Consider the following 10,750-nt stretch of genomic DNA (forward strand, 5'->3'; position numbering starts at 1 on the left):
TGGTGACATTGGTCTGGAGACCCAGAATGGGGGACAAGCTGGGGGCATGGGCTTGGGTCAGAGTTTGGGGGCTGAGACTGGGGGGATCTGGACTGGGGTCGGGGGTTGGGGGCACAAACTGGGTGGACAGGACTTGGTGACATGGAGTCAGGGACTCAGACTGGGAGACCCAGGTGTGGGGACACGGTGGAGACAGGGCTGGGGGACACTCCCTAGAGAGTGTCGGTGGGTCTCCTCCTCCGGGAGGGGGCGCGGACGGGGGTGGGGAGCACGGGGACCTGCATTTTGTCTAAGCCCACCCCCGCGTACCCTCCCGTCCCGATGCCGGCGGATCCCGGTGATCCGGTGGGTCCCGGTGATCCCGCGGTTCCCATGTCCCGAAGGGGTTAAAGCTCCGGTCCCTCCCCCCCGTTCTCCTCCCCCGGCTCTGGGTAAACCCGAGAACCAACCCGGGAACCAAACCGGGAACGCGCCCGGAACCCGCCCGGCGCTCCGCCCGGCCCGGCCCGTCCTGCCCCGACCCGTCGGGCCGGTCCTGCCGGGGCCGCCGCCCGCAGCCTCCCTGCCCCGAGCACGGCCTTCGGCCTCGTCCTGCTCAGCCTCCTCCAACCTGCTCCAGCCGTCCTCACCCTCCTGAGCCTCTTCAGCCTCTTCCAGCCGTCCTCAGCCGCCTCCAGTCGTCCTGGTCCTCCTCAGCCGAGGACCTTCTCCAACCCTCTTCCAAACTTGCACCAACCTCCTCATCCTCCTCCTAACCTTCTCCATCCTCTCTGCAGCCTCCTCATCCCCCCTCAGCCTCCTCCAACCCTCCCCGACCTTCTTCATCCACTTTCCAACCTCTTTCCAAACTCCCTCCTATCTCCTTTCCCAACTTCCAACCTCCTCCCAGTCTTCTCCAGCTCCCTCATCCTCCAGCCGACCTCCTTTCCCACCTCCCAGCCCCTTCCCAGGCTCTCTCCAGCCTCTCTTCCCACCTTCCCCTCACAGATGTCGGTCTCCATCCCCCGGCAGCCGCCGCGGAGCAGCTCGGCCGTTCGGGGCCGCTCCTTCTCGTCGCGCTCCTTCACGGCCGGCCCGGCGCTGAGGATGAGCACGGCCCCGGCGCTCGGCCCCTACGGGGGGGCTCCGCGGCGGCTCCGGGGGGCTCGGGGGGCCCGCGTGGGTGCCGGGGGCGGGCGGGGGGATCACGGCCGTCACCATCAACCGGAGTCTCCTGGCGCCGCTGGACGTGGCCGTGGATCCCGAGCTGCAGGAGCTGCGCCGGGAGGAGAAGGAGCAGATCAAGACCCCTCAACGATAAATTCGCCGCCTTCATCGACAAGGTGGGGCTGGGGGGACCCCGAGAAGGGTGAGACCACCCTGGGGACTGGCTTCTGGGACCTCTTGGGGCACCTGGGGACGTTGAGACCCACCTTGGGACCTCCTGAACATCTTTTGGGGACTTCCTGTACCCTTGGGGACATTTAGTCCTTCTCTGGGACCCCCTGAGTCTCAGCTGGGACATCCCGAGCACCTTTGGGGACCTCCTGAGACCCCTGGGGACACTGATAAGCCCTTCCGGGTACCCTTAAGGGACCTCCTGGATCAGCTGGGACCTTCTGAGCACCTTTGGGGACTTTCTGAGACCCTCAGAGACATTGACACCCCCTTGGGGACACCCTGACCCCCTCTTGAGTTCCCCAAGGACACGCAGACTCCAGCTCACCCCAGGACCCCAAATCTCCCCCTGCCCCCTCCCTTCCACTCCATGTCCCCCTCCAGCCCAACCCATTCCCCTGGGGGTGATTTGGGGTAATTTTGGAGTTCTGACTCGCTTTCCCCCCAAGGTGTGACTTGGGGGTGGAAGTGTTTTTGGGGTGATTTTGAGGTATGGGAGTGCCCCTGACCCTGCTTTCACCCAAGTGTGATTTTGGGGGTGTGGGGGTGATTCTGGGGGGATTTTGGTGTGTGGGGGTTATTTTGAGGTAATTTGGGAGTGTGGGGTGATTTTCAGGGGATTCTGGGGTGTGGGAGTGCTCCTGACCCCCTTTCCCCCAGGTGTGATTTTTGGGTGGAGGTGCTTCTGGGGTCATTTTGAGGTATGGGAGTGCTCCTGACCCCCTTTCCCCGAGATGTGATTTGGGGGGTGGAGGTGATTCTGGGGTGATTTTGAGGTATGGGAGTGCCCCTGACCCTGCTTTCCCCCAGGTGTGATTTTGGCTGGTTTTGGGGTGCTGTTCTCCGTCCGCAGGTGCGGTTCCTGGAGCAGCAGAACAAACTCCTGGAGACCAAGTGGGGGCTCCTGCGGGCGCAGCCCCCTCCCCGCAGCAGCCTGGGGGGGCTCCTCGAGGGCTACGCGGGGACCCTGCGGCGGCAGCTGGAGGGGCTTGGGCGCAGGAGCGGCAGCGGCTGCGCGCAGAGCTCGGCCACGTCCGGGGGCTCGTCGAGGAGTTCAAGGCCAAGTCAGTGTCCCCAAATGCCCCCCAAATCTCCCGGGTACCCCCATGTCTCCCCCGACCCCTCCACAACCCCCCAATGCCACCTTGTGTCCCCCCCTGTGGCTGCTGATGCCGCCCAGGCCACGCCTGCAGCCTCCTGGAGGAATTTAAGGCCACTCTGTGTCCCCGGGTGTTCCCCCACACACCTCTGTGTCCCATCCTTTGTGCCCTCACCCCCATGTCTCTTCATCCCCATGTCCCCCTGTCCCCATGGCCCTCGATGTCCCCAGCATGCCCCGGCTCTCCCTGTATCCTCATGTCCCCACATCCCTGGTCCAAGTCCTCTCTATGTCCCCACTTCCTCCCATTGCCTTGTCCCTTTGTCCCCCTGTCCCCCACCTCCCCACGTCCTCCCACTCCTTGTGTCCCCATGTTCCGTGTCACCCGTCCTCATATCCCTCCCTGTCCCAATGTCCCCATATACCCATGTCCTCTCACCACGTCCTCTCCCTACTGTCTCCATATCCCCGTCCCCATGTCCCACAGTTCCATATCCACATGTCACCCCATTCCCATGTCCCCATGTCACCCCACTCCCATGTCCCGCATCCCCCCAGCTCCCATCCCCATATTCCCCCTGTCCCTGTGTCCCCCATGCCCATTTCTCCCATGTTCTCCTGTCCCCTTCCTTGTGTCCCCCTGCCCAGGTATGAGGAGGAGATCAACCACCGCACAGAGAAGGAGAACGAGTTTGTCCTGCTCAAAAAGGTGGGGAAACCCCGACACTGAGGGGGGGCCCCGACACGGGGGGAGTCCCTGAGACCAAGAGCCTGCTGGGGGGTCCCTGGGGTGCTGGGAAAAGGGGGTGACAGCAGCGTTCCACAGGATGTGGATGAAGCCTACATGTCCAAGGTGGAGCTGGAATCACGCCTGGAGAGCCTCACGGACGAGATAAACTTCCTGCGGCAGCTCTATGAGGAGGTTTGGGCGTGCCTGGGATTTGGGGTGCCTGCATTCGGGGGGTGCCCCCCTGCTGAAGCCATCCCCCGTGCGCACAGGAGCTGCAGGAGCTGCAGGCACAGGTGTCGGACACGGCCGTGGTGGTGTCCATGGACAACAGCCGCCAGCTGGATATGGCCGGAGTCCTGGCGGACGTGCGGGCGCAGTACGAGGACATCGCTGGCCGCAGCCGTGCTGAGGCTGAAGGCCTCTACCAGGTCAAGGTCAGGAGAGCACCCCCTGCTGCTGCCCAAACCTTCCTCCTCCTCCTCTTCCTCCTCCTCCCTGTTCCCCAAACCTTCTTCCTTCTCGCTTACCCCGCAATCCTCCTCCTCTCTGCCTGCTCCCCAAACCTTCATCTTCCTCCTCTTTTCTCCTTAATCCTTTCTCCTCCTCTTCCTCCCCTTGACACTTTCTTCTCCTTCCTGCTCCCTAAAACTTCCTCCTCCTCTTCCACACTCTGAGCCTTCATCCTCCTTCCTGCCCCATCGTCTCTTCTTCCTAATTATCTTCTTCCCTGCCCTGAGCTTTCCTCCTCCTCCTCCCAGCTTCTCAAGTCTTCTTCCTCTTCCTTGCTCCCTGATCCTACTCCTAATTCCCAAGCCTTCATCCTCCTCCCTTCCTGCCCCATCCTCCTCCTCCCTGTGCCTCAATCCTTCTTCCTCCTTGTCTGCCTCCTCCCTGCTCCCTGAACCTTCCTTCTCCTCCTTGCTGCATCTTCCTCCTCCCTCCCTGCCCCATCCTCCTCCTTCTTCCTGCCTACCGAAACTTCCTTCTCTTCCTCCTCCTCCCTGCCCCAAATCCTTCCTCCTCCTCCTCTTCCTCCTCTTCATCCTCCTCATCTTCCTCCCTGCCCTGGAGGGAGCGGCTGCTGCGTGGGAGAAATTCTGGCTTGAAACCCAACCGGAGCTGCCACATCCCAGCCTGGAGCGTTGCCCCTGGCGTGGGCTCACGCCAGTCCCGGGGCGCTGTGGGGCAGGGAGGGGCCCCCATCTCCATTCCTAGTGCAGATCCCAGTGCCAGTACTTCCCAGGCTCTTTCATCCCCCGTTTTGGGATGCTGGTGGAAAGTGGGGTTGCCTCATCCCACTGGGATCCCAGATTCAAGCCCAACCAGACCCGTCACATCCCAAAGGGAGCTGCCATATCCCAGCTGGATCAGCCCTCCCAGTAGTGCTGCATCCCGGCTCTTTCCTCTGAATTTTTGGGGTGCTGGTAGAAAAGTGAGGTTCCCCCCTCCCCATCCCACCAAGACTGACTCCAAACCAGACCCACGGCATCTCAGCTGGAGCATCCCTCCTGGCATGGACACATCCCAGCTCTTTCCTCCCTGGTTTTGCTGTGCTGGGGAAGAGAGAGGTCCCTCCTCTCCATCCCCTGAGATCCCAGATCCCAGCTGGAACATCCTTCTTGATACAGGCAAATCCCAGCCCTTCCATCCCAAATTTTGGGGTGCTGGGGAAAAGAGGGGTCACCCCAATCTCCATTCCTTCAAGATCCCAGTTCCAAACCCAGCTGAATCCCCCCAAATTCCAAATGGAGCTACCACATCCCTGTCAGGGCATCCTTCCTGCCTCCACTGCATCCCAGCTCTTCCCTCCCAATTTTTGAGGTGCTGGTGAAAAAGGGGGCTCTCCTATCTCCATTCCCCCAAGCCCCAAACCCAGCTGGACCTACTGCATCCCACCCTAGACTGTCCTGCCAAGTTTGGCCACATCCCAGCTTTTTCCTACCGGTTTTGGGGCTCTGGTGGGTTTGGGGGATGCCCCACATTGCTACCCCTGTCTGGTGTGTCCAGTATGAAGAGCTGAAGACGGCGGCCGGGAAGCAGGGAGACGACCTGCGCCAGACCCGGAGCCAGATCCAGGAGCTGAACCGGCGGATCCAGCGGATCCAGGCAGAGATTGAAGCCCTGAAAAATCAGGTTCGGGGTCCAACTCGGAGGGAAATTTGGAAGCATGCTGCCTGTGCCTCCCCCACACATCCCCCAGCACCCCCTGGGAACCCCTACGCTGGATTCCTGAGGATCCCTTGGGATGTCATCTGGGAAACGGGAGGAGAGAGTGATGGCTCGGAGACGGGGGGGATTTGGAGGGCTGGGATACTGGTGGGAAGAGGGGGGTGAGGCATAGTGGGATATGAGGGATACTGGGAGTGAGGAATGGACAGGACATGGAATACTGGGACATGGGGACACTGAAGGGGCGAGGGATGTTGGGGTACTGGGATTTTGGGTCACGGGGACACCAATCCAGGGGGATCCTGGGCTCAGTGTCCTGTCCTGCAGCGCTCTGGGCTGGAGGCGGCCGTGGCCGAGGCCGAGGAGCGCGGGGAGCTGGCACTGAGGGACGCCCGGGCCAAGCTGCGGGGCTGGAGGGGGCCCTGACCCAGGCCAAGCAGGACCTGGCCCGGCAGCTCCGGGAGTACCAGAGCTCATGAACGTCAAGCTGGCCCTGGACATCGAGATCGCGACCTACAGGAAGCTGCTGGAGGGCGAGGAGAGCAGGTAGGAAGCCCCGATCCCAAATCCCACATCCCATAACCCACTGACATCCCACATCCCATAACCTCTGGGCATCCATATCTCACACCGGTGTCCCATGCTCCACCCCGTATCCCATGAGCATCCCATTTGCCATGCCCTTCATCCTGGACACCGTGAACATCCCATGCTCCATGTCCTGTGAGGATCCCATATTCCATGGGCATCCCATATTCTATACCTCATATCCCATGGACATCCATATCCCCCATCCCATATCCCCCATCCCATATCCCATGGACATTCCATATCCCCATCCCATGCCCTGTGGGTATCCCATATCCCATGGCCATCCCATATCCCCCATCCATATCCCATGGCCATCCCATATCCCATGGACATCCCATATCCCCATCCCACACCCTGTGGGTATCCCATATCCCATGGACATCCCATATCCCATGGACATTCCATATCCCATCCCATGCCCTGTGGGTATCCCATATCCCATGGACATTCCATATCTCCCATCCCACACCCTGGGGGTATCCCATATCCCATGGACATTCCATGTCCCATGTCTCATATCCCATGAACGTCCCAAATCCCCCCTGCCCTTGACCATGTGCCTTATTCTCTCCCCCCCAAAAAACTGAGTTTGGGGGACCCCTCCAACCCCTCCCACTTCAGCCACATCCCTTAAATGCCATCCCCCGCCCCACCAATCACTGCTCCTCTTTAGGGGAAAGTTTGGGGGACAGCCCCCCCCAGATTTCCCCTATTCCATGTCCTTTATCCTCCACCCCATCACTGATCCTGTTTGGGGGACCCCCCCAAACCCCCAGGCTCGAGGCTGCTGTGCAGAACCTGAGCATCCACACCAAGCCTTCGGGGTACCTGGGTGAGTTTGGGGTGTCCCTGGAAGCCCCCGATTTTGGGTGCCCCCCCCATGTGCCCCTCCTCACAGCTGCTCCCTCTTCCCCACAGGTGGACTCGGGGGAGGTTTTGGGGGGGATTTGTGGGGGATTTGGGGGGGTGGGGGGATTTGGGGGGGCCGTGGTCAGCTCGGGGTACTCGGTGCCGCCCCCGCCCCCCCGAGAGCACGGCCCCCCCTCAAATCCCGTGCCATCGTCATCAAGAAGATCGAGACCCGTGACGGGAAACTCGTGTCCGAGTCCTCCGACATCCTGGAAAGCTGAACCCCCTTTCCTGGGGGACCCCCATTCCTTGGCTCGGCCAGCTGAGTGAGCCCCCCTCTCTCCCTGAATCCTGACCTGCTGAGCCCCCCCTGGGCTGCACTTTCTGGGGTGTCCCCCATGTCCACACAAACCGAACTCCCCCTTTCCCAGGGGGGTCCTCCATCTTCCCTGCCCTCCCAGGGTGTCCCCCTAAGTCCTGGCCAGGGGAACCCCCTTTCCTGAGAGGGGGTCCCCATGTCCAGCCAGCTGAGCCCTCCCCCTTTCCTGGCAGTCACTCTGTGTTTTGGGGGGTCCCTCATGTCCAGCCCAGCTGAACCCCCTTTTCTGAGGTGGGGGGGAGGGTCCCCCATGTCCTGACATTCTGAGCCCCCCCCAAGTCCCCTCTTTCCTGCCCGGGGGTCCCCCCAAGTCCAGGCCACCTGAGCCCCCAGAGTCCCCTTTCCTGGGGGTTCCTGTCCATGTCCTGGGGGGATTTTAGGGGGGGTCCCCCTTGTCCAGGCCAGCTGAGCCCATTCCCTTCCTGGGGGGGTTCCCCCGTTTCCCTGGGGGTCCCCCATGTCCTGACCTGCTGAGTCCCCCCTTGGTGTGCTCCCCCTCCATCCTGGCCCCCTTCCCTGGGGGTCCCCAGCTCCTGACAGGACACCAGGCACCCTCTGCTGACAACCTGAGCCAGTGCCAGTGCCAGTCTCCCCTGGGGGCTCCAACCCCCCCGCTGTCCCCTCTCGGACTGGGGGGTGGGCACTGGGGGGTCTGGGCCTCCCCCGGGTGTTCCGCTTGCTGCTGGAATAAAACCTTGGAAATTCGGAAGTGTTGATAACTGTGGGGGAGGGTGTGTGGGAGGGCTCATCCCAGGCTGCCTGGGGTGTTTTGGGGTGCCAGGACGATCTTGGGGTGCGTGGATCAGTCTGGGTGTGGTGAGATCCATCTCGGGATCCCTGGCGCTGTTTTGGGGGTCCTGAGTCTTTCTTGGGGGACTGGGACCAGTCTTGGTGTTCCCAGATCAGTTTTGGGGTCTCTGGGTCTGTTTGGGGATCCTAGGATCTGTTTTAGAGTGCCAGGACCCATCTGTGGCTGCCAGGACCAATCTTGGGGTGCCCTGCTCCCTTCCTGGGGTGCCAGGACCAGTTTTGGGGTGCCTGGACCCATCCCAGGGTGCCAATACCTGTTTTGGGTTGCCTGGATCTCTCCCAGGTGCCAGAACCTATCTTGGGGTGCCCGGGTCTGTGTCGGGGTGCCAGAACCCATCTGTGGGTGCCTGGCTTCGTTTTGGGGTACCAGGACTCATCCTGGGGCACCAGGGTCCCTCCTGGGGTGTATGTGACCGTGCCAACGTGCCCAGATCTGGTTTTGGGTGCCCGGCTGTGTTTTGGGGTGCCAGGACCCGTCCTGGACTGTCAATACCTGTTTGGGGGTATGAGGGTCACTCCTGGGGCGTCGGGGCCCTTCCAGGGGTGCCAGGACTTGTTTTGGGACAGCAATCCCTGTTTTGGGGGTGCCTGGCTCCTTTCTTGGATGCCCAGGCCAGTTTTAGGGTGCCCGGGCTGCCTGGGACTGTTTTGGCATACCAGGATCCACCCCAGTTTTGGGGTGCCAAGGTCCCTTCTGGGGCTCCAGGGCCCATCTTGGAGGGTCTTTTTGGGGGTGGCCGGCTCCCTCAGGGGGTGCCAGGGCCCGTCTCAGGGTGTCTGGGTCTGTTTTGGGGTTCCCAGATACCCTGTGGGGGGTCAGAACCAATTCCAGGGTCCCTGGGTCTGTTTGGGGGTACAAGCACCCACCCCAGAGCTCATTTTGAGGTGCCCGGGTGTGCTTTGGAATGCCAGGGTTTGTTTTGGTGTGCCAGGACCCCTTTTGGGACATCAGAGTCAATTTTGGGGTGCCCAGGTCCCTTCCTGGGCTCTCATCCAGGGGTACCAAGGTCTGTTTTGGGGTGCCCGTGTCCCTCCACGGGGGATTTGTGGGGTCCTTTTCTCTGAGGCTGCCACCGCACCCCAAAACCCCTGGCTGCCCCCCGGGCCCCCCCATTTTGGAGCGGCAGGGAGGGGGGACGGCAGCCTAATTTGGGGGTCCCGGCCCCCCCGGTTGGTTTGGGGGTGTCGGGGTGTTGCCCGGGGTGTTTGGGTTGGTGGGCACGGGGCATGGAGATGTTTTGGGGGGCTCAGAGCCCACGGGGGAAAGGGGGACGCCCCCCAAAATCAGCACTTCCCGTGGACTTTGTCCCCCGTTAATCATTAACCCCACGGGGCCCGGGAGGGAGGGAGGGGGGTTTGGGGCTGGGAGCAGATTTGGGGGTCCCTCCATGGGGGCTGGGAGTGCCCGCAGGGTCTGGGGGCGTTGCAGGTTTTGGGGTGTCCCACCCCAGTTCCATCTGCGGGCCGGGGGGTGACAGCTGGTGCCCGTAATTAGTGCCAGCAGAAGGTTAATTAATTAATTCACTAATTAATTAAGGAGCTGGGGAGGCGCTGCAGTCCCGCAGCCCTCAGGGCTCCCCGGCTCGCACCCCAGGGGTTTTGGGGACCCTTCCCACATTTGCGGGGGGAGGGGTGGTCCCAAACTGGGGGGGGCTCCCTCAGAGCCACCGCGAGCCCCCCAAATTTGGGGAGTCCGAGGGCTGGGCCCTCGGGGATTCGGGGGGCCCTGAGCTTTTGGGGGGCCTTTGGGGTGAAGGGGGCTGCTGGCTCGCGGGGGGGCTGACACAGCCCCCCCTTAAAAACGGGGTGGGATCAGGGGTGCCCCCCCTGGAGGGTTAAACTGGGGTCACCTCCCTGCACCCCCTTCCCGCCCCCCATTTCAACTCCCCCCTGACCCTATATCCGTTTTTTTTTTTTTTTTTTTGGGGGGGGGGTCTCCCCGGGGAATCCCCCTGCTTTTTTGGGGGGGCGGGGCTGGCTTGAGGGCTCACAGGGTTCTTTGAGGCGCTTGAGGAGTTTGGGGACCCCCCCCGAGGTTTGCCCCGCAGAGCCCCCCGGCCCTCCCGGCCCGGTGATTTTGGGGTTCGCGGACGCTGGAGGGCGGCAGAGGAGCGGGAATGGAGCCGCGGGGGAGGCGGGATTTGGGCCCCCCAATTTCGGGTGGGGTGAGTCGGGAATGGGGGGGTTCCCCCCGGGTCCGGCTCCACGGAGGATTTGGGGGCGGGGGGAGTGGCAGCAGGGGGTGGATCTGGGAGCGGGGGGGTCTGATGGGTTTGGGGGGGTCTGGTGGGTTCAGGGGGGTCGGGAGGGGTCGGGGGGAGGCTGGGGGTGATCCGGAGGTTCCGGAGGGGGCAGGGGGTGGGTTTGGGGGTATCTGGAGCGGTTTGGGGGCTGCGGGGGGCTGAGGGGTCTGGGGGAGGCTGGGGGGAGCTGGGGCTCTCTGCGGGGTCTGGGGGGGGGTCTGGGGGTGGTCTAGAAGTAGATGGGGGGTCGGGGGGCTGTGGAGGGTGGTCTAGAGGTAGATAGAGGGTCGGAGGGCTCTGGGAGGGGGTGGCCGGGCGGTCGGTCTGGGGTCTCAGGGGCTTGGCTGGGGGGATCGGGGTGGTTCTGGAGGGGTTGAGCCCCACGGACCCTCCTGGTTGGAAATGGGGGGTCGCGGAGACCCCGCAGGGAAACTGAGGAAGGGATCGCTTGTGGGGGGAGCGGGAGCCCTCAAGCTCGGTGGCACCCCCCGGGATGTCACCCC

At 62.7% G+C, this 10,750-nt stretch overlaps 1 protein-coding gene across 1 annotated transcript; it reads left to right on the plus strand.

Moving 5' to 3' along the window:
* The first annotated feature begins 987 nt into the window (after positions 1-987).
* Positions 988-7,899, plus strand: KRT8 (keratin 8). Its single transcript, XM_064401059.1, is given in 15 exon segments — positions 988-1,116; positions 1,118-1,288; positions 1,290-1,322; positions 2,231-2,371; positions 2,374-2,441; positions 3,125-3,185; positions 3,303-3,398; positions 3,476-3,640; positions 5,214-5,339; positions 5,703-5,778; positions 5,781-5,840; positions 5,843-5,921; positions 6,743-6,809; positions 6,900-6,986; positions 6,989-7,899. Coding segments are annotated over 15 exon segments (1,467 nt in total). The 3' UTR covers positions 7,097-7,899.
* The last annotated feature ends 2,851 nt before the right edge of the window (positions 7,900-10,750 follow it).

This window comes from Passer domesticus, chromosome 31 (assembly GCF_036417665.1).
Source record: "Passer domesticus isolate bPasDom1 chromosome 31, bPasDom1.hap1, whole genome shotgun sequence".
Taxonomy (NCBI): domain Eukaryota; kingdom Metazoa; phylum Chordata; class Aves; order Passeriformes; family Passeridae; genus Passer; species Passer domesticus.